This window comes from Lutra lutra, chromosome 6, assembly GCF_902655055.1.
Source record: "Lutra lutra chromosome 6, mLutLut1.2, whole genome shotgun sequence".
In the NCBI taxonomy this organism is placed as follows: domain Eukaryota; kingdom Metazoa; phylum Chordata; class Mammalia; order Carnivora; family Mustelidae; genus Lutra; species Lutra lutra.
The window spans coordinates 136,962,065-136,989,137 of record NC_062283.1 but is presented as its reverse complement, the minus strand read 5'-3'; the positions used below and the strand labels follow the sequence as shown (position 1 = coordinate 136,989,137).

Sequence of the window (27,073 nt, the reverse complement as noted above, 5' to 3'; positions counted from 1 at the left end):
ATCACTGTTAGATGAGTCGAATGAGCTGACTTGAAAAGACAAATTTTAAGTAAATATTTTAACATTAGCATTTTGAGTGTTACTTAAAATATGTTAATTTGGACAATTAATAGTTTCAGTGCCTGCAAACAGTTGATTATTACTTCCGTCCCGCAGTAAATTATCACAGGGGCAAATTTTGGCAAATATTTGCTGGCTTCATGCCTACAAGCATTATAAAGCAAGAACTCCTTCTATATAAAGATTATAACCTGAGGAAAAACAACATATATGCACAATTTTGGAAATTAAAATCTGAGATCACGTTTTCTTCAGTAACGCTTAAAGGCTAAATTTGTGTGCTCACGCATGTGTAGGTCAACGGGTCAACTCTAAGTAAGGAAAATACATTTGCTACTTATATTAGTTAAAAATGAAGAGGAAATATTGTCCAGCAGCTTTACAGGTGCTGGCCAACATACATAAACACATGAAATAATTCATTTTGTCTTGTTAGGATGAAAAAAGTTTCAATTTCCACTGTTCCTAAGTTTTTTTTTTCCCCCTAAGTTTTTAGACCGACAGTTTTCTTAAAGATGAAATGCTGCTCATCTCAATTCTTTTTTTTTTTTTTAAGAGTTTATTTATTTATTTGACAGAAAGAGAGATCGCAGGTGCGGGGGAGGCGTGGGGAGCAGGCTTCCTGCTGAGCAGAGAGCCTAATTCGGGGCTCCATCCTAGGACCCTGAGATCATGACCTGAGCGGAAGGCAGAGGCTTAACCCACTGAGCCACTCAGGTGCCTCTCATCTCGATTCTTTAGTAACAGTCATGAATATGTACATTAAAAAAGCAGGCATGTGAACTGCTGAATCCACCTTACTTTCCACGAAAGGCCCTATGAGCTGACCCACTTGAACAATTACTTAACCTTTATAAGAAAATATTTTAAGAGAAAGTTAATAGCGTAGGTGGCTTAGAATTTCATTCAGAGCCTTTGAAATGCACATTAACACAACTCTCGCATATTTGTGGTCTGCCCCCGGTCGTGTAAATCAAATCCTTTCCAAAAGGACGAAACCCATCTTATCACACAAAGACAAAGGCATACCCTTGACTGAGGTAATCACAAGGCTCCGCGAATTCTCGCGCGATGTGACGGCGCCGCTGCCGTGACGTCACCGGTTGTCATAGCAGCATCCCCCCGAGTCGAAAAGAGGGGCGGATTGGGGCGGAGCGCGGCTTCTGCGGAGGACAAGGGACGCTCTCCTCCTGCAAGTCTGCCTTCTACCAAAATGAGCGGCCTGGATGAGGGCAACGATCTTCCTGCCGCTAAAGACTGCGGCCAAACCACTGCCGAGCCTGCCCCGGGACATCCGGACCTAAACCAGTGCCAGGGCGAGGAAACCGAGGCGACGCCGGTGATGGCGGACACAGGTGAGGGCAGTTTGGAGACCGCCGCGGAGGGAGGCGCACCCCAGAACCCGGCTAGTTGTGCCCCGGTGCTCCGCGTTCGCATTTTTGGGAGTCGCGGCCGTGTAGCGACCAGATCGGGTCAGAAAGAGGTTCTGCTCCCCACGGAAGGCTTGGCAGCAGCCCCTGCCTCAGCCTCCGCCGCGGTGGCGACCGACAATAGCCAGGAAAATGGCTGTCAGCCTAGAGAGCCGCAGGGCCCTGCTGGGGAGAAAGCTCTAGAAGCCTGTGGCGCGGGGGGGCTGGGGTCTCAGATGATGCCTGGGGCGAAGGCCAAGGAAATGACGACAAAGAAGTGCGCCGCTTCAGCGGCTGCGGAAAAGGAGGGAGGAGCAGAGGAGGCGGTGGAGGAAAAGAAGGCGACGCAGAAGGAAAAAAAAGTGGTAGGAGGAATGAAAGAGGAGGCCCGGGGCAAGGCCCCGAAGATCAATAACTGCATGGATTCGCTGGAGGCCATCGATCAGGAGCTGTCCAACGTAAATGCCCAGGCTGACAGGGCCTTCCTTCAGCTGGAGCGCAAGTTTGGCCGCATGCGAAGGCTTCATATGCAGCGCAGAAGTTTCATTATCCAGAATATCCCAGGTTTCTGGGTCACTGCCTTTCGGAACCACCCCCAGCTGTCACCTATGATCAGTGGCCAAGATGAAGACATGATGAGGTACATGATCAATTTGGAGGTGGAGGAGCTCAAACACCCAAGAGCCGGCTGCAAATTCAAGTTCATCTTTCAGAGCAACCCCTACTTCCGAAATGAGGGGCTCGTCAAAGAATATGAGCGCAGATCGTCCGGTAGGGTGGTGTCTCTTTCCACTCCAATCCGCTGGCACAGGGGCCAAGACCCCCAGTCCCATATCCACAGGAACCGGGAAGGAAACACTATCCCCAGTTTCTTTAACTGGTTCTCAGACCACAGCCTCCTAGAATTCGACAGGATTGCCGAGATTATCAAAGCAGAACTGTGGCCCAATCCCCTACAGTACTACCTGATGGGTGAAGGGCCTCGCCGTGGCATCCGAGACCCAGCAAGGCAGCCAGTGGAGAGCCCCAGGTCCTTCAGGTTCCAGTCTGGCTAACTGATGACCTTGTGAGAAGCTCCAGCTCAAGTCTCCTCGCCACCTCCCTTTGAACCTGTGCTTAGCCAACAGCATGCAGTCTGCTATTTGCTTTCTCTTCACACTGGACTATTTTATCCTTTGGTTCTTCTAAATCTCCAGCAGTCAGTTGCAAGGTTGACTCTTACATGCTTGTGTTCTTCCTCCTCTGGACCTTTATGCTCTTCTGTATCCTGTTACATGTTCCAAGTGCATGGCCTTGTACTGCTTCTTTGCCAAACACATGATGCGGTAGATAGGCACTGCCTTCCTTTGCATGCCTTGGGCCCTATCTGTGACCATGGTCTTCTCCAAGTTTTTTAAGTGGTTATCTACCACAGAGAAGCTTGAAATACCTTTGCAAATAACTAGCTGGTCTTCATACTTTACGCTGACTGTCCTCCTGATACCCATGTACTGTATGTCGAGTTCCTTGAATTTCACCGCTGCAAGACGAAGCTGATCTAGATGATGCCAGCCGTCAACCCAAATTGGACATTCTGGCTACCACTGACTGGTTCCTAGCTGCCTTCCTAGCCGGTGCCATCCACCCAGCTTGTTATCTGGCAGAATAAGGTGGCTGGTAGGTGGCTACTAGGCATGAATGAGGTAACAGATGAGAGGTGTTCAGTGTTACTGCCTTAGTCTTCTTTTGCCTTTGGGCACTCTGCTTTGTGAACAGGTACTGACAGGTGAGTATGAAGGTCTGTGCTATGGCCCACCCAAACCTGCTCTTAGCCTTCTGGATGAGCTTTGCATAGGCATCATTGCCTGCTTCCTCAGCAACTGTCTGTGGATTTAAGCTCCCAGGCAGCACATAGGAAACTTCCCCTCAAACCCCCTGCCCCATCAGATGGTTACCTGTAAACCCATTTGGCTGTTGGGCAGGTTGGGCAGGCATATGTGATGGTGCCCAAAGCAAGGCTGGTAATGGTTCACTTCCAGCAGTTAGGCTTTCTGAGCTGTAGCCAACAAACCACCCTTAATCTGGCCAACTTTGTTAGGCCTCCCCCTGCTAACTCCTGCACTCATTCTCAGAATGATAGCAGGAAAGTTGCTGGGGTGAGGGCACTGGGGTAGAGGTCTTTCTGGTTTGTGGGGCCTGTTCAGTATCTATTATCTTTCTCTCTCTCCCTTCCCCCCACCACCTTCCACTTCCCTCTCCCTCCCTTCCCCCCCCCAACAGTTACAGATCAGAAACGAGATCAAACTGGCAAAAGCACGCGTTTTGTTTTATTTGCTCTCGACTTGACTGTGTCCAGAGGGAGAATGGCACTCACTGCACAATAGACTCCAGATCTCCAGCTGTGCTTTCTGCCCTCACGCCTCCCCCTACTTCCTTTTTAGTAGGGTCTGAAAGTTTCAGAGGGAGACCTGTGTAGGTTGTTCAGTTACGAGCAGTGTTCTTTTGGGCCAGCTTTGACAACGCCACCCTTTTTCCCTGTCCATTTACCAACACCTGCGTGTTTCCTGAGTTTAGTTTGAGAGGCAGAGGGGAAAGCCAGGGGGCCTCACAGTGATGGGTTTAAGGCAGACCAAGAGCAGGTTGTGGTGTAAAGCAACCAAAACTTGGTTTCACTCAACATTTTTTCACTCTTTTTTTTTTTTCTTTTCACCTTTCTTTTCCAAATTTGGAAATATGGGGGGTGGTGGCCTTGGATCATTTAGAAATAACCCCAGGGCAGCATTTTGAAGGTCACCTCTGTCCTCTATTCTGTTACTGCTCTGATGTCCCAGGGGCCTCCATCCTGGCCTTTCTGGTTCTCCTCCACTTCCGCATTTCCTTCCCTGCTTCTGTCCCCAAAAAACTAGGGAGCAGGCTGCCATCTACAAGTGGGAGATGCCAAGCTTCCCTCCTAGGGGTATATGGGGATGTGTGGTGTCTGGATTTCCAGGACAGTTTCTAGTAGGTGGGACAGCAGTGCTGTCAGGGCTCTTACTTGGGTGGTATGTAGTGATAGTAATGACTATCTGCCTTTCTCCTTTTTTTTGAAGGCCTTTCCCCTAATCTCTGTGTGTGTGGGAGGCCAGTGCACAGCAAGTGGGGAGGGTGCTCTAGGCGGAGGAACCTGAAAGCCCAGAAACAGAAATGAACCTGCTGTGGAGTATTCTTGGAAAGGCACGGGAAAGACTGGAACCCTGCAGGGTTGGGGATGGTGGGGAGAGGTCCCGGAAGCTTTTCCCAGGAGAGGTGGGAGAATCAAAAGTGGTTGATGTTTAAAGAGGATACTTGGAGTCATTTTCCCTAATTCCCTTGAATTCACCAGTAGATTTTTGTACACAAAAATGCAAGGCTGAATGTTTTCTCTCTATTATTGTAGGAGTGATATTTTCTGTGTGGAAGATTAATGGTATGTGCTCCTTATTTCACTGTATTTGAGTAAAATCCTATTAATTCCTTTCTCTGTTTTTGCTTGCCGGCAAAATTGACATTCACAGGCCTGCTTTTTGCTTGTAATTGAGAATGTGCAAAAATATCAAAACTGTTCCTGTGCGGTATGAAACCTGTGAGCAGTCACTAATATATCCGCTTGTTCTGATCTGTCTTCATATATAGTTCTATTCTTAGAAATAGAATTTGAATGTGATCTTTGAAATTTTGCAAATTGTTGCTGTCTTGTGAAAGTAATCTCAAGAAGAAAAACATAACTCTATTGTCTTGATATTTCTTACCCTAATAGTAATGTTGTACTTGACATCTTATGTTCCTAACCAGTGTACGTACTTGTAGAATTGCTCTGTCGGACTAAACAAGGATCGTTAAGTACTTTAGTCTTCATATATGTGCTCAAAGGAAAAATAAAGTCTGTCACTGCTGTACTTCTTGTTTTCACCAAAAAATAAAAATAAAGTTCTGTGTTGTCTAGGCTAATAAAAGGTTGGGAAATCATTAAAGTTTCCAAATTGTCACAGTAAGCATTGCCCTGAACTTCCAAAAAAAAAAAAAAAAAAAAAAAGCCACCAAATTTCTAGGACTTTTTTTCTTGAAAAATAATAAATAAGAAGACTAACTAACTTTATGCTCATGAACAAAATTTTTCCTCTTCAACCAGTGCAGTTCTTGAAGGCAACTGAAGTACCATTGTTTATTTTAGTCTGTACTTAACATAGTGTTTTCAGTAGAAAACATTTTTGGCTTTTTAAGTTTTTATTTTAATTCCAGTTAATTAACATACAGTGTTATATTAGTTTCAGGCCTACAATACCGTGATTTAACAATTTCATATAACACCCTGTACTCATCTTAGCAAGTGTACTCCTCTAATCCCCATCACCCATTTAACCCACGCCCTCACCCTCGCCCCTCTGGTAGCCATCAGTTTGTTCTCTATAAATAAGAGTCTGTTTCTTCTTTTGTCTTTTTTCCTCCCTTTCCTTGTTTATTTTGTTTCTTAAATTCATATGAATGAATGAAATAATGGTATTTGTCTTTCTCTAACTTCGCTTAGTGGAAAACTATTTTTAATGCACCATTCTTGTTTACTACATTTATGTTAACTGATCTTATTTTTTTCTCAGTGAGCTTAAGATAGACTTTTGGAAGAAATTAATAACTGTATTCTGTAAGTGCTTAATTTCTTTTACACCACTGTGGTGCTCTAAAAAGAATAACAAAAATTGTGATTGACATGTAGTGTCTAGAAACAAATGATCTCAGACATCTCAATCTAATTAGTAATGTTTTGCTACTCAGCAACTGTCACATGAAGGTTTCAGAGCTAAATACTTCCGCATTCTCTGGAGTTGAGGGGGCTTTGGATATTGCAAGACCTGTGAAAATGAATGGTATTTTTAGCCATCTAAACAGAAATTTTACATAAATGGCCCCAAATTATTATTAAAGAGACCCGCTGACTCTTGATGCAATTCATAGTTGCAGGTTTTACTTAAGTATATATTTTTTCTAGACCTGGAGAACTTAAGTTTTCAGAGAGCTAGGTTTTCTTGGCAAACTATACTCTGATCCAAATTCTATACTCTATTTTACCTTTTCAATTCACTGATTGTTTTTTTCCTGCATTGTCAATCACCTGTTTCAAGCATTCTCTCTTTTCTGGACATGGTCAGAAAAGTGTCATTTTTGTTGCCCTTGGTTTATCATCAGCTGTAACCAATGGTATTCACTTTTCTAGTAGGTTGGTGCCACTCATTTGTTAGATTTCTGTTCTGTTAAATTAGATTCAATTAGACATTATGTAGTTTTCACTTGCCAATTAATTGGTTTACTCCTATATCCTTGCTCCACTTCTTTTCATTGGCTTTTTTTCTTTTTCAATTCTAGACCCAAATTATTCCTTATGCAGACCTCCAAATAAGTTATGTGAGGTTCTCTCATCCTCTGTTCACCAAAGTATCATTTGGTCTGCTCAGACCATATTGCTGTTAGTAGGGTCATCCTTCATAATTTCCCTGGACCCCGCATAACAGAATCTCCATGAGCATTCTTTTCCATTTCTGGGTATTCAGCTAAGACTAGACAATGACAAAGGGCTTCTCTAGCTTTCCTTACTCGGGGTCCCATCTCCCCACTACTGCTGTTGCTGTTTCTGCTTCTCCTTTATGTCTAGTTGAGTCGTTTCTGTAATCAGTGTTTATCATAGAAACAAAAATTACCTGTATTGTTATTGAATCCCCTGCTCCACAAACTCACAGTTTGAGCCTTAGATACCTGATTTGTGTCAAAGATACTGTCTCTAGTTTGACAGTCTCAGGAAATCCCGGTATGTCTGGCACATCCATTTGTGTTCTCCTGTTACTTTCATAGTTCTGACACAGATCTTACTATCTCCATTTAAATATTTGAGAAAACAGGCTCAGAAAGTTGAAGTAAATGTGCCTAAGATACAAGTCACAGAAATGTATATTTTTTAATTTCAAGCCTAGGGTATCTTCCACTGTTACAAATATCTGTACTAAATTTGGCATGAAACAAAACAAAACTCATTTATGTGAATAATCAGGACTCAGTTGAAATTATTCTTCATTCATTCATAATTGGTTCTTTTTTCTTTTTTTTTTTTTTAGGATTTTATTTATTTTTCAGAGAGAAAGAGAGAGAGCACAAGCAGTGAGAGTGGCAGGCAAAAGGAGCCCGATGTGGGACTTGATCCCAGGATCCTGGGATCATGACCTGAGCTGAAGGCAGACACTTAACGAATGAGCCACCCAGGCATCCATGATTGGTCTTTGAAAGGTTACTTTTTATCACTTAATACAGGGTTCCATACAGTCACAGATTAGAACACTACGGAAATTTACAAATGCAATCTTTTTTTTTCTTTCTTAAAGATTTTATTTATTTATTTGACAGAGATCACAAGTAGGCAGAGAGGCAGGCAGAGAGAGATGGGGAAGCAGACTCCCCGCTGAGCAGAGAGCCAGATGTGGGCCTCGATCCCAGGACGCTGAGATCATGACCTGAGCTGAAGGCAGAGGCTCCAACCCACTGAGCCACCCAGACGCCCTACAAATGCAATCTTGATAATTGCCACAAAAATGAATGAAATTAGGTTTGTTGACTTCATCAAAGGGAGTAAATGTACAAAAAGGACTTTAAATATTATATTTATGAAATTTAGTTGCTAGGAACTGTATTGACATTTGTATTAAATAAGAGAATTTGAGTATTTTCTAATTGATTCAACATAGTGATTGCTTTTAATAGGTTCTTAGTAATTTATTATAATTAATTTTTTAAAGTTTTTTTTTTTTTTTTTTTTTTTTTTTTTTTAATTTTAAGTACACGCTACCCCCCAGGCTGAGGCAAACTCACATCCAAGATCAAGAGTCTCATGCTCTACCAACTGTGAGCCAGCCAGGTGCCCCATCCTTCTCATTATTAAACTATATTAAGTTTTAATCTTTACCAAGAAAGTGCCAAGGCCAAAGCACTAATAAAGTAAAATAAGGGTTTTTCTTGTTTTGTTTTTCTTTTAAAGACTCTGAGAAACTGGTGCATGGTATGGAAAACTGACTGTCAAGCAGTCTATGTAATATTGTAGCAGTTTTTCTAATTAATGACCTGACCCAACTTCTCTCAATAGGCCCAGATATCCCATCTCCCATTAAGTTTACTTGGATCAGTTTTCATTATTCCTTTTCCATTTTGGTTTCCTCAGCACCAGAGGGGAAATTTGCTAAGTATGCAAGGTGAACATTTGAACCTGAATATGAAGAAGAATAGACCTGCTTACTGATGACTTAAGTATATGTGGCTTCTAAGAAGAGTAGACTTCATTATACATTTTAGGACTCCGTAGTTCTTGGTTCTCTATTTTACTCTCCCAGGTAAGTTCTAGGTCATAGATCTTTGCTTTATTATTATTTTTTTTTTTACTAAATTGTTACTTTAGGACAGAGCCTGTGTCTTTATTTGTAATCCCTTACATGTCCTGCTGTGGTGTGACTGTTAAATTTGAAGTGTGGTTTTAGACTGATAATTTGCCCCAATCTTACAATGTTGGAAGACTTTTAGGTGTCAGTCAACTAAGGGCATGAGTTCTGGGGTGAAACTTGGGCTCATGTACAGACTCTGATCCTTAGTAACAGTACAGTTTTGAGTAATTATGTTATTTAACCTCTGTGAATTTCAGTGTCCTTCTCTGTAAAATTTTAGTAATTATGCACACCTTACAGGCATGCTGTAGGGGATAAATAGGGAAGATGAAGTAGCCTGGTGAAGAGTTAGCACTCATTGCCATTATTTTTTTGCCATTATTTCTGAGGATGATTCTAGAGACCAACAAGACCCAATGTGGATTGGACCATGCCCAAGGATTTTCATGGGCAGCACACTGGGTGAGTTAACTCTTGAGTATATCCCTGTCTTATAGTACTCTGGAAGTCAAATCTTACAATAACCTTCTTCTCAACACCCTGAGAAGAGGTAAGGGCATGTTATTGTAACATATTTAAGAAAAAGCTATCCATATGACTCTAATATAGTCAAGGTTATTATAGTCAAAGAGAGTTTGACATTCTATTTTATGCTGGTTTGTTATATACAATAATCATATAGATTTGACTTTCATTCACACCAATTCAATAAAAGTGTGGGTATACATATATAAGTGTATACATATACGTGTGTGTGTGTGTGTGTGTGTGTGTGTATTTTTTGCTTTAAATACATATATTTAAAGTTGTTGGATGTGAAAATTGGTGGGGATAATACCTGATTTCAGGTTAAAAAACTCAGAAGTACAGTTGACTCTTGAACAATGTGGGAATTAAGGCCCCCTCCCCCTTGCATAGTAAAAAATCCATGTAATGTTTGACTACCCTGCCAAACTTGACTACTAATACCCTACTGTTAACTGATAACATTAACACATACTTTGTAAATGTATTATATGCTACATTTTTATAATAAAGTAAGCTAGAAAAAAGAACATGTTAAAATCATAAGGAAAATACATATACAGTACTGTATCAAGAAACATTTGCATATAAGTGGACGTGTGCAGTTCAGACCCGTGAATTTCAAGAATCCCCTTTAGTTGATTTTAGATTGCAATTCATGGTTTAACTGCATTTTCTGCTACCTCAATATTCCAAAAACCAAATTCTGACAAACTTTTACCACTGTGACATTCAGATCTCTCCTCTGCTGATGAGATCAACAGTGGCCAGCAAAGAAATCTAAAATCTCTTGTATTTATTATAGTCATCTTTCAGATGATGAATGTTTGCCTGCATGCTAATATTAAACTTAAGTCCTCTGTCCACTTACACAATTTTCCAGCTTTCTTTCTTCATTTAACTTTATTAAAGAATATACAGCTTTTCTTCTCTCTTTAATTTTTATAGTGCCATTTAAAAATTATTTTTACTTTTCATACACAATTAGAAACACTGGCACTTTTTAGAAAAAATGAAATAAAAAAACTTAAAATTATAGTTCAACAGAAAAACAACATTCATTAGAAGAACTGAGTCTGCTGGAAGGGTGGTAGGAAACTTGGAAATAAACTTTCACCTTGTCTTTTGACAAGATGGAAAAAACAGGTCTGATTGGGTAGGTGGTTACTTGTTTGGACCCCTTACCTAACTATAGGTAAAAGCAGGATGGGAACTTTGAACTTGAGCCCATTTTTTTTCACTCCTTAGTGACAAAAAAGTGTAATTAACATATTTTGGGGTTCTCATTTTTTGTATTAATAATAGCAGTTTATCAGCATTTAAAGATACATTCTTTCCCATTGACAAAATAAATTCACAGAAGGAAAAATAGCTTTATTTTTAAAGAAATTAAATATCTATTTGCATACGTGAGACAGTATCTTTCATTTAGCCCTAAGCTGATTCTGTGTTTGTTACCATATTCCAATAAGATTTTTGGAAATCAATTTCAAATACATTACCATATACTTATTAGTAGATATCAAACAGAGCTACTGACATTAAGGAAAAAATTTCAGTAACTGTTTACCCACCCTGAGATACTCATTCTTGTAATACATTTGGGATTATTTGAGCATTTAAAAATTTAATGAAATATTTATCTTTTCATTGCATGCATCAATATGTTAAGTTCTCTGCTACAATCCAGGTAAAATAATGATAGCGACCATTGTGTTTTCTGACATGGAGAGAGTGAAATTACAACATAAAACAGTAGCCAGGAATTTACTGTAAACTTCTGGCTCCAGACATCTTGCTACAAGTAGCTACTATTAGAGGACTATACAAAGCTCACGGAACACAGTAATCCTGGGTTGTAGTATAACTATAAAACCTCTTAAAGGGTTTTTCTCAATCTTTTTTTCATTAGTATCTCCCCTCCCCCCCCCCGAGAGAAATTAAATTCAACCAAATTAAATTTAATTAATAAATTTAACTTTAAATTCTATTTCTCCCTAACGAGAGAAATTAATGCTAAAGAATAAGATTTACTGGGTAGGGTTGAGTTTTGGAGGAGCACAATTCACTGCATTATCTAATTTTTTTTCACCCCAAGAACCAATTTTTGTCCCATTGAGAGTGTATACCTTAGAGTGAATAAGAACTAATTATATAGCCTTTAACATTATTGGGGGAGGAACCCTTATAAGTAATATTAGAGGTTGAAAGAGTTGCTTCTCATCTCATTTCTGACCCATACTGCCTGTGTGGTCTCACAAGAAATCTTTAGCTCCTTGTTTTGGAAATGTAAGAATAGCATAAAACCTGATATATAGCTTGGATAGTTTGTTCTTACTCGACTCAGTGTTTTTGGTTATAAATGGAACAAACAGATATAGATCAGTTATTCTCAATTCTGGCTACATTTTTCCTGGGGCAGGTAAAGATGTCAATGCTCAATATTTCTAGACCAATTAAACCAATATTAAAACACAGGTTGCTGGGTAGCATTTCCCGAGCTTCTGATTCTGCAGGCCTTGTGTGCGGCCTGCAAATCTGTATTTCTATCAGATTCTCAGGTGATGCTGTGCTAGTGGTTTGGGGACTACACTTTGAGAGCCACTGGTCTAGGCATGTGTGTCAATATGTATGTGTTTGTGTGAATATGTGTATATATTACGCAGATGAATCCTAATCCCTAGGTGAATCCTAATCTCAGAACTATCCGTATAGAAAATATTAAGGTTCTTTTCAGTTATAAGATACTGTGATTTTAATCTAATGAGAATTGTTGGGCATCAAGATGGTCTATACAGAAAGGAGACCTGTGGAAAAACATCAATTTCTTGGTCAGTTATCATTAAGAATTTGTTCCTATAAAGCATTTTACAGTATTTTTTGAAAGGTAATATTTCACTTGTTGCATATATGGTTCTTCCTTTTTCAGTTAAGACAGTTTATTTGGTTGTCAGTGTCTCATTATTTGATAAGATCAATGGAGGGTTTGGATAATAGCCAGCTGTTTTTGAATTGCTGGAAGAGAATCTTGAAAATTTGTAGTCCAGGGGTAATTCTGGGGGAAAGAAAAAATTATTACTTGGCAGATCTCAAAAGGCCATTCATAAATATAAACAAATCAAAATTTGAGTCATTGGTAATAAAACTTATTTTTTTTAGAATTTTGTGATTTTAATATTTTACTATTTCTTTTGTCACCTGGATAGGTTGCACCTAACATGAAGAGTTTAGATGTTTTTCTCTATAAAATTTAAAATAATATTTAAGTCAGGATACATTTAGAAGTTTTATAAATCATCTTCAGAGATCTAACTAGTGAGTTTAATTTTAACATTCTCTGTACAGAAGTTAGCATATAAAATAGGCATGCTCATCTAATTTTTTTTTTTAATTTAAAAGTCTCTCAGGCTCTACTGAGAGCATCATGTAACTGATAAATGAGAACGAATAATCTTCTTGGCCCTTAGTAATAAGAGTAATAAGTAATAGTAATAAGAGAGCTACTAAGAAAAATTTTTGAATGCTTAGATAAATAAGAATTTAAATATACACAATATGGCAGCTTTCTCCATATGATAATCATCTCTCTCTCTCTCTCTCTCTCACACACACACACACACACACGTGTGTGTGTGCGCGCAGTGTGTGTGTACACAGCTGCAAGGGAAACTGGGAGAGAGAACATAAAATGCATACTTTATTAATGGTGGGGCACTGTGACATCTTTAAGTTTCTCAAAAGCTAGCCTTCAGATATCATCTTCCCAAATGTCTTCCAAGGCAACGTTACCAGAAATATTACAAGTAAAACACTATGATATATGCCATGTTATGATACTCAGTCCACATGAAGATACTGGGCAATAATCCTTATTTCAAAAATCTCACAAGTAAAACATCATTTGGAAGTACTGAGTACTTTGAAAATGACACTAGTATAAAAATGATACTTTATATTAAATGCCAGTGAGAATCATCAATCCCAAGTAGTAGAGGAAAACACCAGTGCAGAAACTGGGAAGCAGGATACTGCCTTTCTGACACCTGAGAAGCCTAAGATGATGTAAACAGAAAAACTTCCAATATTAGTGAATTTCATTGGTCTTGACTGCTCACTTAGCTGTGGTATATTTTGAGCCAAACATTAAAAAGGCATTGGAAAGTAAATTGTTAACAATGAGTTTCTAAAATCATGTATCTGAGGTCTTGGATTTCTGATATGCCACTAAAATGATACAGGCTCAGTCAAACAGTCATCTTCTCTGTCTTTCCTATACATTCGCTGAAGTAAATGTTTAGGTCTCTGTGTAGCCATTACTATAAGGTTAAAAATGGTTACATTATCACAATGCTTACAAACTAGTCATTATAATGTCTATAGCTTGCAAGTGCAAACTTATAAAATCTATAAAGATGAGTTTTTGCATTTAAATGTCAATGAGATAACCAAATCTAATAAGATATTCATTAAGAAGGAAACATTTCCTGAATACAAAAAGGTTTTAAGAGGCAAAGGGGAGTATTTGTTTTTCCCCTCCTATGTCATTTAAAGCAAACACTTTCTCTTTCAGGTAGCAGAAAAGATCCATTAAGAAATCTGGCATTGTATAACAGGTGAGATCAGAGGGCTCTTCTATGAAAACAAGGATCTCCAGACTGGGGATTCAACACGAGGGAAAGAATGGCATCTCTGTTACAAGAAAGTCATTTCTGGTGCTCTTTGGAAGAAAAGAGAAAAGCAGATAAAAACGGAATTCTTACTTACCACAACAATATTCTATTAAACTCTGTGTATTAAACTATCATATCAACCATATTACCTAGCAATTAAATGAAGTGAGCCGAAATGAACAAATATTCTTTTTTTTTTCATTTTTTCATAGTTTTTTTTTTTTTTTTAAAGATTTTATTTATTTATTTGTCAGAGAGAGAGAGAGAGGGAGAGAGAGCGAGCACAAGCAGACAGAGTGGCAGGCAGAGGCAGAGGGAGAAGCAGGCTCCCCGCCGAGCAAGGAGCCCGATGTGGGACTCGATCCCAGGACGCTGGGATCGTGACCCGAGCCGAAGGCAGCCGCTTAACCCACTGAGCCACCCAGGCGCCCCTGGACAAATATTCTTGAACATTAAGTTCAATGTAAAATAGAACAGAAACAGAACAACTCTTGGATCTTTTTTTTTTTTTAAAGAGGTATTAGCAGGATAACATATATGTAAAGATTCTGTCCTCAATAAGCCTGAAGCCATGGCCGTTAGTATTTTTCTCCCAGCCATTTTTCTTGCTTGAGAAATATGGTAAATTATATAGTAGTATCTAACTTTACTGAATATGCTACTGAACTAGTCAATTTCAAGTTTTCTGTGAGATAAAACTTCTATATGAGAATGTGAACATAGCAGAGTGCTAAGTTAGAGACTAACACTTTGCTTTTTGAGGAAGTATCCTGGACATCAGAACAACTGAGTAAGACCTATTAATTCCTCCTTTCCCCACAAAAAATTGGTACATGTTTAGCTTTGTTTGACGACTGTTAAGTCCTTCTTAATATTTTCTCCTGAGAAAAGGTAGAAGACAAAAGCCTAGCACCAAGTTCTTTTCCTGGGGGCTATGGAAGAAAGCTTTTGGGAGATGAAAATGGGAGATACACTGATGTTAGTACTGCTTCTTTAAGGAGAGGTGATAACCTCCAGAAGATGGAGAGGGGGTTATTTTCTCATTCTTTGGAGAAATATTTAAAGATTTTTTATTTATTTATTTGACAGACAGAGATCACAAGTAGGCAGAGAGGCAGGCAGAGAGAGAGAGGGGAGGAAACAGGCTCCCTGCGGAGCAGAGAGCCCGATGCGGAGCTCGATCCCAGGACCCCGGGATCATGACCTGAGCCGAAGGCAGAGGCTTTAACCCACTGAGCCACCCAGGCGCCCCTTGGAGAAATATTTAAATCCTAGAATAATGAAGATTCACTTTACTTCGACTTTCTTACTATTTCATAACCGTATCCCATTGACCCGGTTTTTATGCACGTACTACTACAATAATTCATCGGCTTCTACTAACACATTACTTTATTCTCTCGCTATAAAATCGAATCACTTTGAAATAAAGGAAGAGTGAAATAGAAAAACTGAAAATAATTGTTTAATTCTGGGCTAGCCCCTTCCTTCAAGTTACACGTTCTGTTTATTTTACAGGAAAATTGTAAAAGGAAGAAGTATATTTAGGTTATCTTTAATTTTATGTGTATAAGCATGGAACAAAATGAAAATTAAACTATCCTTTTGAAACTAATGAGAATGAGATATTATTTTAATGAGTATATACTGACAATGGATTTGTACACTGGCATAGAGAATGGACTTTTGGGCAGGTTCTATGTATTTTAGGGTTGTAATTGTCATCATATCATCATCATCATCGTAAGACCTGAGTACCCAGGTTCTGGGAAGGCCTAACAAGCAGAGAGGGAGTGGACATTCTGTCACAGCTTTTTCCCTTATGCACCCGAATTCTTCGTGGAGGCAGGGGCAGTTACTAGCAGCAGAAAAACCTTAGTAGAGTTTTGGCAGTCTTGAAGGGGTGCACACAAAACTTGAGGGGCTAGGAATCTGCCATAAAGGAATGGGTGGAGAACTGAACTCTGCTGGTTTTTCCCTCACGCATGTTGCCAAGTTCTGAGAGGAACTTCAGGAAACTAATAAGCAAGCAAAAGCATATACTTCTGCAAAGCAAAATGGATTTTTTCAGCGGTTTCTTGGATTTAAGATAATGGAGGGATTTAAGTTCTGATTTTTTTTTTTAAGATTTTATTTATTTATTTGACAGACAGAGATCACAAGTAGGCAGAGAGGCAGGCAGAGAGAGAGGAAGGAAAGCAGACTCCCTGCTGAGCAGAGAGCCCGATGCGGGACTCGATCCCAGGACCCCGAGATCATGACCTGAGCCGAAGGCAGCGGCTCAACCCACTGAGCCACCCAGGCGCCCTTAAGTTCTGATCTTAATCAGGGACCTGTGAATGCCTCAGACTTTCAGATACATAGTTCTGAGAACTGAATTTACTATTAAGAAGTAATTCTCCTTCATGTTAATAATGGATTTTTTCCTTAATGTCTACTTTCTTTCACAGTAGTATAGCTAACTCTTTCTTTCTTTCTTTTTTTTTTTTTTAAAGATTTTATTTATTTATCTGATTTATCTCGATCCCAGGACCCCGAGATCATGACCTGAGCCAAAAGCAGCGGCTTAACCCACTGAGCCACCCAGGTGCCCCTAGCTAACTCTTTCTTTTAGTTATCATTAGCAAGGTATTATCTCTTGCCATCCTTTTCTATTCAAACTTCCTGTGTCCTTATATTTCAGAGATGTCTTTTCTGAACAACCCATAGTTGGGTTTTGTTATTTCATTCAGGATTTTAATCAGAGATTTTTACCATCTATACTTAATATAATTACTCAGCTTTAAAAGTCTGTCATCTTACTGGATATTCTCCATATCTTATTTATTTTTCATATTCTTTCCATTTTTTTTCTTTTCGATTTTAAAATCATTTTACATAATTAGCCTAGTATGTATCTCATTACGGTTTCTTTGGTAGTTATCCTAGAGATTACAACATGCATTTTTGACTTATCAATACCTAACATACTTTTTTTTTTTTTAAGATTTATTTATTTGACAGAGAGAGATCACAAGTAGGCAGAGAGGCAGGCAGAGAGGGGGAAGCAGGCTCCCTGCTGAGCAGAGAGCCCAATACGGGGCTCGATTCCAGGACTCTGAGATCATGACCTGAGCCGAAGGCAGAGGCTTAACCCACTGAGCCACCCAGGTGCCCCTACCTAACATACTCTTATTCCTTACCATAAAATACAAGGATGCTAAGCATTTTAACTACAACTGTCCCACTGCCATTGGCCTATAACTGTCCCCCTGCCATTGGCATCATTTAAAAAAGATATTTTAATTAAAATTCAATTAACATATACTGTATTATTAGTTTCAGAGGTAGAATTTAGTGACTCACCAGTTGCAAATAACACCCAGTGCTCATTACTTCAATGCCCTCCTTAATGCCCATCACCAGTTACCCCGTCCTCACACCCACCTCCCCTCCAGCAACCCTCAGTTTGTTTCCTATAGTTAAGAGTTTCTTATGGTTTACCTCCCTCTTTGTTTTCATCTTATTTTTTCTTCCTTCTGTTCATCTGTTTTATTTTCTTAAATTCCACATATGAGTGAAATCATGTGCCATGTGTCTTTGACTGACTTATTTTGCTTAGCATAAGCCCTCTAGTTCCATCCACATCTTTGCAAATGACAAGATTTCATTCTTTTTGATGGATAAAGAAGATGTAGTATATCTTTATCTATTCCTCTGTTGATGGACATCTGGGCTCTTTCCATATTTTGGCTATTGTTGATAGTGCTGCTATAAACATCGGGGGTGCATATGCCCCTTCACATCACTATTTTTGTATCCTTAGGACAGATACCTAGGAGTGCAATTACTGGGTCATAAGGTAGCTCTACTTTTAACTTTTTGAGGAACCTCCCTACTGTTTTCCACAGTGGCTGCACCAGTTTGCATTCCTACTAACAGTGTAAGACTGTTCTCCTTTCTCTGCATCCTCGCTAACATCTGTGTTAACTGAGTAGTTCATTTTAGCCATTCTGACCAGTGTGAGGTGGTATCTCATTGTGGTTTGATTTGTATTTCCCTGAAGTCAAGTGATGTTGAATATTTTTTCATGTGTCTGTTGGCCATTTGGATGTCTTCTTTGGAGAAATATCTGTTCATGTCTTCTGCCCATTTCTCAACTAGATTTTTTGTTTTTTTGGGTGTTGAGTTTGATAAGTTCTTTATAGATTTTGGATACTAGCCTTTTATCGATTAGACATTTACAAATATCTTCTCTTACTCTGTAGTTGCCTTTTAGTTTTATAGATTGTTTCCACTGGTGTGCAAAAGCCTTTTATCTTGATGAAGTTCCAGTAGTTCATTTTTGATTTTGCTTCTCTTACCTTTGGAGATGTGCCTAGCAAGAAGTTGCTGTGGCTGAGGTCAAAGAGCTTGCTGCCTGTGTTCTCTACTAGGATTTTGATGGGTTCCTGTTTCACATTTAAGTCTTTCATCCATTTTGAGTTTATTTTTTGTGTATGGTGTAAGAAAGTGTCCAGTTTCATTCTTCTAAATGTGGCTGTCCAATTTTCCCAACACCATTTGTTGAAAAGACTATCTTTTTTCCACTGGATATTCTTTCCTGCTTTGTCAAAGATTAGTTGACCATAGAGTTGAAGGTCCGTTTCTCAGTTCTCTATTCTGTTCCACTGATCTGTGTGTCTGTTTTTGTGCCTGTACCATACTGTCTTGATGATTACAGCTTTGTAATACAGCTTGAAGTCTGGAATTGTGATGCCTCCCAGTTTGGGGTTTTGTTTTTGTTCTTGTTTTTCAACATTACTTTGGCTATTGTGGGTCTTTTCTGGTTCCATACAAATTTTAGGATTGTTTATTCCAGCTCTGTGAAAAATGCTGACGGTATTTTGATAGGGATTGCACTGAATATATAGATTGCTTTGAGTTGCATAGACATTTTAACAATATCTGTTCTTCCAGTCCATGAGCATGGAATTTTTTTTTTCATTTCTTCATGTCTTCCACAATTTCTTTCATAAGTGTTCTACAGTTTTCAAAGTATAGATCCTTTACCTCTTTGGTTAGATTTATTCCTAAGGATCTTATGGTTTTTAGTTCAATTGTGGGAACAATTTAATTCATTCAATTAATTCAATTGTGGGATCCATTCCTTGATTTCTCTTTCTTCTGCTTCATTGTTAGTGTGTAGAAATGCAACTGATTTCTCTGTATTGGTTTTATATACACTGACACTGCTGAATTTCTGTATCAGTTCTAGCAATTTTTTGGTAGAGTCATGTTTTAAAATTCTTTCTTTAGGGGCACCTGGGTGGCTCAGTTGGTTAAGTGTCCAATCTTGACTTTGGCTCAGGTCATGAATTCAAGGTTGTGAGATACAACCAGCTGCATGTTGGGCTCTATGCTGGGTGTGGAGCCAGCTTAAGATTCTCTTGCTTCCTCTGTCCCCGCCCCGCTCCTGCTCACCCTCCTCTATTCACCCCCCCACAAAATAAATAAATAAAAATAAATTAAAAAAGGCTTTCTTTAAACCTCTTAGAACTTTTTTTTATTTTTCCAACAGAAAATGTTCATTTAATTTATTCATGTATCTATCCCTTTGTTGCTGTATATTCCTTCTTCCAATAGGGATCATTCTTTTTTTTTGCCTGAAGAACAATACCCTAGTATTTTCTTTAGTGTAGGTCTTCTGGAGATAAATTTCCTCCATTTTTGACTGTCTAAAAATACTTTTCTTTTATTCTTTAATGATATCTTTAGTGGGTGTAGACCACCATCAAGATTGATAGCCAAGATACTGTTCTACTGTGTTGGCTTCTTTTGTTTTTTGTAGAAGTCAGATATCAGTCTACCTTTTACTCCTTTCTAATCAATCTGTTTTTAATTCTCTAGCTGTTTTTAATATTTCTTAATTATGTTTGGTTTTTAGCAGTTAACTTTGGATTTATTTTTATTTATTTTGTTTCAGTTCTTTGGGCTTCTTACACCTTTGGCTTCTTTTCAATATTTTTGGAAAGTTGTAGCAATTGTTTTTGGCTTATTCTCTCATCTCCTGGGGTTCCAATTATAGAAATCTTATTCCTTCTCATTTTATCTCCAGTGTCACTTAGTCCTTCTATATCTTCCTTCCTTCTGTATCTTGCTTTGTTTTTTCTTCATTCTGGATATTTTCTTTTGGCATGTCTTCCAGTGCACTAATTCACTTTTCAACTATGTCTAATCTGCTTTAAACATCCATTAGGTTTTTAATTTTGATTTTCTAATATTTCATTTCTAAAAATCCATTCTCTTTATTGTTTTTATGTCTCTACTAAATTTCACAGTCCTTTCTTTTCTGTACTTGGCCACAGTAAATTTTTTTTTTTTTTAAGATTTTATTTATTCATTTGACAGAGAGAAAGATCACAAGTAGGCAGGGAGGCAGGCAGAGAGAGAGGAGGAAGCAGGCCCTCCGCGGAGCAGAGAGCCCGATGCGGGGCTCGATCCCAGGACCCTGGGATCATGACCCGAGCCGAAGGCAGAGGCTTTAACCTACTGAGCCACCCAGGCGCCCCGGCCACAGTAAATTTTATTATTTCTGTTACTGTAGTCTCATACCCTTGTGGACCTAGCTATTTTTTGTTATGTGCTGAACCTTATATTCATTGTTTTTAGAAATAATCTGAGCCCTAGAATGATGTTACCTTCCTCTAAAGAGAATATTCTCAATAAAGTTTTAGGGATTCAGCCGATGGAACACTGAGCTTTAGTTATCTTTACTCTAAGGTAAATTCAAGGTCTCAGTACAGATTAAGAGAGTTCATCAGGTTCATCCCTCCTCTGGCAGACCCTACCTTCCATTCCTATGCCTGTAGGCTCAGGAAGCTAATGAAAGGTCCACTCACTTTCCCTGGTACCCTCTTTAGAATTGGCAAACACCAAACAGTAAGGGAAAAGCAGCTCCAAAAGTCAGGTTTACCTTACATGGCTTCTTTAGGAAACTGTCCTGGTAATTTTTCCTTTTATCCTATGACCCCAAGCAAACTTAAAAAAAAAAAAAAATTCCAGTTTTTGTAGTTGGTTCCAGGAATCAGGCAGGTCCTAATTTTCTAGGCTGCTATAACCTAGGTGTAGCCCAAGAAAAATAAATGCCACAAGAAGATTTTCTTCTTTCAAAGGCAAGAATTCTAGTACTTAACAGTCATTACTGTCTAGTAACAGCTGAAGTTTTATTTATTTATTTATTTTTTAAATATTTTATTTATTTATTTGAGAGAGAGAGAGAGACAGTGAGAGAAAGCATGAGCGAGGAGAAGGTCAGAGGGAGAAGCAGACTCCCCGTGGAGCTGGGAGCCTGATGCGGGACTCGATCCCGGGACTCCAGGATCATGACCTGAGCCGAAGGCAGTCGCTTAACCAACTGAGCCACCCAGGTGCCCACAGCTGAAGTTTTATAAGTATGTTTCTGCTTACCTGCTATTGCTTCAATACTTGGAATTGCAATAGTGCTGTAAGTACTGATTCTTTTACATGACCATGTATAAAACAATGAGTCTTCTGTATTTTCCAGTCCCGAAACCGAATCAATAAAAAAAGAGCCCCACTTTTTAGATAATGTATTTAGAGGCTTTGCCTTTTGACCCTGCAACAAGAGAAGAGAACAATGAAAACTATGATTGATTTTCAATGTCATAAGCTTTTCCCCCATTAAGGAAATCAAAATAGGAAAACTCTAGGAATCTGAACAGTTTATGTTTAACCAAACCAGATATTATATAAAAATGAAAACAAAGCTTAGTTCTTTCCTGCTCTGGGAGTACCTACGTTGCTCAGTTGGTTAAGCATCTGACCCTATTTCTGCTCAAGTTATGATGTCAGGGTGGTGAGATCCAGCTCTGCGTTGGGCTCTGTGCTGAGCAGATAACATGCTTAAGATTCTCTCCTCCCTCTGCCACCACTTCCCCTACTCTCCCCCCAGCCCACTGTGCTCTCCCTAAAAAAAGAAAAAGTAAAGAAGAAGTATCCTACCCTTGTTTTGTTTGGGAACCCTTTCTTATCCTTTGGGATCTGGCCTGGATGCACCTAAGACATTTTCCTTAATTTCTCACCCTCGGGTTAGATTAGGTCTTATCCATTTTCCTACCCTGAGTTTATCCCTAATATATTCCTGCTCAGGCTATCTTCAAATTATCATACTATTAATTACTTTTCACTTTTGACAGACAATGAACTACAGAATATTAGGAACTTTCTTACATATATTAGTGTAACTTTAAGGCTTAATGTCTAGGTCAGAGCAGGGATATAAAAATTGTAGACTAAATTAAAGATTCATTAAAAAATATTTCTCAGTGTTTTATGGATATAGAATAAAATTAAGAATTGTAAAAACTCCCATCATATCTATATAATCTGGATTATAAAAATCTGTCATCTTTTTCTTTTCTTTTTTAAGATTTATTTATTTATTTGTCTCAGAGAGAAAGACAGAGAACACAAGCAGGGGAGCGGCAGGCAGAGGGTCCTGGGATCAAGTTCCACATCCGGCTCCCAAGGAGCCCACTTCTCCCTTTATCTGCAACTCCCCCTTCTTGTGCTCTCTCTCTCTGACAAATAAAATCTTAAAAAAAAAAAAGGGAACGGTGTGTGACTCAACCACAAATCGGATATTCTTAGCAAAGAGGCTTGCATAAATTAAAACCACAGTATATGTATATGCTGAACAAGAGAATGGTGTTAGATTGGTATTTAAATAATATATTAAGATATCTCTGCTAATCTAATAAGCTCTTATGTTTGACACTTGTGATAAAAATTTTGAGTATTCTGAAAAATGTATATATATATATATGTATACACATACACAGAGCTATCAAATCTTATTTCTCAATTATAGTATAAGTAGATTTAATTAAGGATGAATCTATATAGGAGAGAGCATTATACATATGGCAACTAAGTTATATTGGATCTCTCTTTCTCTCCATACTTATATGAATTAGAAATGATCCATTTAGTTTTGAAAAAGAAAAAAAAAGCATGTGTATGAATACTCACGTTAAGGTCACTGACCACGATGGAAAAGGAAGAAGTTTTCAAGAAGGACAAAAAGTCCGAATGTAACCAGTTTCCTCTACCTAACTTGTAACTTATTTTTACTGACAAGACTAAATACAGAAGAGCCCCACTAGTGGGGGGCAAACAAAAAAATGTCTCATAGACAGTAATCTGAAAGAATGTTAACTCCAGACTCATTACCTGTCGGATACCTTTTGTCCAATTTCCTACTTGAATAGATATAAATTCACTTTGTTCAGCTGATGTTGAACTATTTTAGACATACAAAAAATGGCAATTTCATAAGGTTCTATCTAAACAGGTATTTTAAGAAGATCCTTTTCCGTTTTACCCACTGGTTAATAGTATTCCAGGTATCTTGAACAAAAATATTTAATACTGACACAGTGTCATTTTTTCTACTTATTCTTGCCCATTTGGATTCTAACTTGAGAAATTCTTCCCTACTTTAAGGTCACAAAAATATTTTTGTAATTTTCTTCAATTAATTTTACAGATATATTTCTTATTTTCAGGCCTATAATCCATTTAAAATTTGTATGGGGGGAAAAGGGACTCCTTTTCCTGCTGATTGATGATCCTCTACCATGCATCACATTTACATGGTAACTTGGAATGTGATACAGGGTCCTATGTCTGGGTTCATTTTCCTCTGTTCACTGACCTTTTTATGTATTTTGTTGTTAGTTCTATAATAAAAAACTACTGTAGCTTCCTAACATGGTTAGTATTGAATAGGGTAAGATTCCTCCCCTTTATTATCCTTTTTTACAAAATTATCTGAGCTATTTGTGGGCCTTCAGTTTTCTGCTTAATGCATATCAGTTTGTGAAGGTCCATCCAAAAATCCTCCTGGGTTTTTTTTATAACATTATACTGACTTTATAAATAAATCTGAGGAAAATAGGTATCAGTATAATCTTAAAATATGGTATATCTTTCTATTTTTTCATTTGCATTTAGAATCTTTTTAAAATTGAGATGTAATTGACATATTAAGTTAAGATGCAGAACATAATAATTTGGTATTTCTGTATATTGTGAAATGATCATAGTAAGTCTAGTTAACATCTGCCATCATACAACAAATTTTTTTTATGATCAGAACTGTAAAAGCCTACTCACCTAACAACTTTCATATGTGAAATACAGTATTATTCACCATAGTTACCATGCTATATAATAAGTCCCTAAGACTTATTTATTTTATAACTGGAGATTTGTACTTTTGATTTCTTTCACCTGTTCAGAAACCCAATCTAAAAACTTCTCTATCAAGGTCTTATGAGATGTATTTCTAGACAGTAATATAATGATTCATTTTCTTTGCTTTTGTAAATGGTTTATTTCTTGTTACATTTTGTAAGTCCTTACTGGTGGTACAGTAAGGACTTTTTTTTTTTTTTTTTTTAAGAGAAAGAGAATGCAAGGGGCAGAGGGAGAGGGAGAGAGAGCGAATGTTAAGCGGCTCAGCACCCAGTGAGGGGCCTGACATGGGGCTTAATCTCATGACCCTGAGATCATGACCTGAGCCAAAATCAAGAGCCAGACGCTTTACTGACTGAGCCACCCAGGTGCCCCAAGCTATTGATTTCTGAATGCTGATTTGGATCTAGCATTTTCACAACTCTCTTCTTAGTTATAATGGTTTGCTGACTGTTTCCCTAAGGTGGTCTATGCTAATGACCATACAACTCTGAAATAATCACAATTTGGTATCTTCTAACTCTAATTCCGTATTTCTTTTTCTTGTTGTGTTGGCCACCTCTGTTACACAATATAATAACAGATATCCTCTGTCTAGCCTAGAACCTTGAAGACCCGGTGTCTCCATTAAGTATGGCTTTTTTCCCCCAATAAATTTTTCCATTATAGATTATATTCTCACTGGGTTTTGTTGGATAGCTTTTCTCTAATCAAAGGCTGGCCCCTTCTTGTTTGCTGAGAATCTTCATCATTAAAATGAATTATTTTGGCACATAAATTTCATAGTATGTTACTCTAAAAAGCTGAAGAATAAATTTTTATTTGTTTTGAGTTAAAATGAAGAAACAGATGAGAACAGTAATGAAGGGAGCTGAAGAGGAGAGCTCCTTTTGGAGGCTAATCTTATGAAATTTAAGACTGTCCAAGTAATTACAAGATTAATGAAGTGGCTTTTGATTTATTTCTCCAAAGATAAATGAAAACAAATTATTCTTCCTTGTCTCCTTAACTAGCTTTACTTTGATTATTAAAATGGACCATTTTGCTTATCTGTCATGCTCCAGTATAGTATAATGGATAATCAACAGATGCAGTAAGGTTTTAGAAAAAATTTCTTATATAAGCCTTTTGAGGGCCATTTGAGATGTTCTCTGTCCTTATCTTGAGCTTCCTGTCACAAATGAAGGGAAGTAAAAGTGACCTTCACATTCCAGATGGTTTTATGAAGGGTGAAATTTTTGTAAATATCTGAGAAATTGAATTCAAGCCTAAGTGAAACAAAATGCTAATCTCTCCAGAATGTAGTAAATGTTTTTGTTCGGTGAGTGCATCAATCCTGAAATGATCTGATTTGCTTTTAAATTATACTGTTAAAAGTTCATTTAAGCTGCATAAAGTTAACTAGAAATAAGGAATTAAATCCCTTTGCATTCTGGTTTTGTGCTAACTAAAACACTCAATGTGATATATATTACATGTATGACATTTGGTTAGAAAAATGAAACTACATTTTTCTTAATAAGCACAAAATCAGGGTGCCTGGGTGGCTCAGTGGGTTAAGCCGCTGCCTTCAGCTCAGGTCATGATCTCAGGGTCCTGGGATCGAGTCCCGGGTCAGGCTCTCTGTTCAGCAGGGAGCCTGCTCCTCTTCCTGCCTCTCTGCCTACTTGTGATCTCTCTCTGTCAAATAAATAAATAAAATCTTAAAAAATAATAATAATCTTGGGGCGCCTGGGTGGCTCAGTGGGTTGGGCCGCTGCCTTCGGCTCTGGTCATGATCTCAGAGTCCTGGGATCAAGCCCCGCATTGGGCTCTCTGCTCAGCAGGGAGCCTGCTTCCTCCTCTCTCTCTGCCTGCCTCTCTGCCTGCTTGTGATCTCTCTGTCAAATAAATAAATAAAATCTTTAAAAAAAAAAAAATCACAAAATCAACAGAAGAACCCTCACACGATACTTTCTGTTTAGCTCTCTTTATGGACTGTCTCCTTCCTCCTGTAGCAACTGAGGATGTTTTTGTATTCTTGTCTCCTCCACAGGGAAGCAGGAAAGAATCTGAATTCTCATGACATGCTGTACTTAAACACCAGGGCTTTGATATGCTGATGGAAAAAATGTTCTGTGTATAGGAATACAAGTGAACTTAAATATGAAAGCAGTCCGGCTTCTAGAAGTTATAGTCCTAGGTTTGTGTTATAAGATAATTAACAAAACAAAACAAAACACCCAATTGTTTTAAATTTTAAATCTGCTTTTAAATATAAGCAGAAAGATGTAGGATTAGAGGATTCTCCTTAAAGAAGAGAGAACTAAGTTGTCCTGAAACATTTGCTAAGGAGGAACCCATCACACAAACACCGCCTTAACACAAACTACAGAAACATCATATCATTCAGTCTGACCAGGTTAACTCTGGAATCAAGTAGGATGAGAATACTCTGCTTTTTCAACATGATGCTTTGGGCCACAGCTGGGAATCCTGCAGCAAAACACCTGCTTCAGACCCCAGCAGAACAGGGGAATCCATCTTCCACAATTCCATTTAACCTGGAATCTCAACAGTGTGAGATGGAAAGAGAGTTTAGGGCTACAGCTGGAGCCTTCTGAGGGCTTTACTGTAACCCTGTCACTTGGCCAAACCGTCCTCTTCCTTGCTTCCTTGCCCATGTTCAGTGGAACAGGGTGGGTTGGGGAGGTAGAGTTTGATAGGAAAGGAACATTATTTCAATTTTGTCTTAGGAAATAAAATTTTCAAGCTGTTGACT

The 27,073-nt window shown here is 38.4% G+C and overlaps 2 protein-coding genes and 1 long non-coding RNA gene across 7 annotated transcripts in view; 2 read left to right on the top strand and 1 right to left on the bottom strand.

Annotated features, from left to right (window-relative positions):
* The window catches only part of LOC125102804 (uncharacterized), a 14,370-nt gene extending 3,247 nt beyond the window's left edge, over window positions 1-11,123 (top strand). The window contains exons 2-3 of the long non-coding RNA XR_007128196.1: window positions 7,116-7,117; window positions 9,290-11,123. This is a non-coding gene — a long non-coding RNA (uncharacterized LOC125102804). The remainder of the gene's footprint in view (window positions 1-7,115; window positions 7,118-9,289) is intronic.
* Window positions 1,178-27,073, top strand: TSPYL4 (TSPY like 4). 3 transcript variants are annotated; one of them, XM_047734336.1, is made up of 4 exons: window positions 1,178-3,234; window positions 4,864-4,893; window positions 8,662-9,340; window positions 13,974-14,356. In XM_047734336.1, exon 1 carries the CDS (start codon window positions 1,274-1,276, stop codon window positions 2,522-2,524), a length of 1,251 nt encoding a protein of 416 aa, XP_047590292.1. In that variant the 5' UTR covers window positions 1,178-1,273; the 3' UTR covers window positions 2,525-3,234; window positions 4,864-4,893; window positions 8,662-9,340; window positions 13,974-14,356. The 3 variants fall into 3 exon arrangements, with proteins under 3 accessions (XP_047590292.1, XP_047590291.1, XP_047590293.1); XM_047734335.1 differs by adding an exon at window positions 26,348-27,073 and having other exon boundaries at window positions 1,178-9,340; window positions 13,974-14,016; XM_047734337.1 differs by lacking the exon at window positions 4,864-4,893 and having other exon boundaries at window positions 13,974-14,355.
* The window catches only part of NT5DC1 (5'-nucleotidase domain containing 1), a 136,681-nt gene continuing 120,364 nt past the window's right edge, over window positions 10,757-27,073 (bottom strand). For 2 of the 3 annotated variants that reach the window (XM_047734332.1, XM_047734333.1), the window contains exons 11-12: window positions 21,502-21,670; window positions 10,757-12,458 (exon numbers count right to left, since the gene is read on the bottom strand). In XM_047734332.1, the coding sequence (XP_047590288.1) occupies window positions 12,343-12,458; window positions 21,502-21,670 (285 nt within the window). In that variant the 3' untranslated portion in view covers window positions 10,757-12,342. Of the gene's footprint in view, window positions 12,459-21,097; window positions 21,262-21,483; window positions 21,671-27,073 lie in introns of those variants that run through there. The other variant, XM_047734334.1, reaches the window with a different exon arrangement.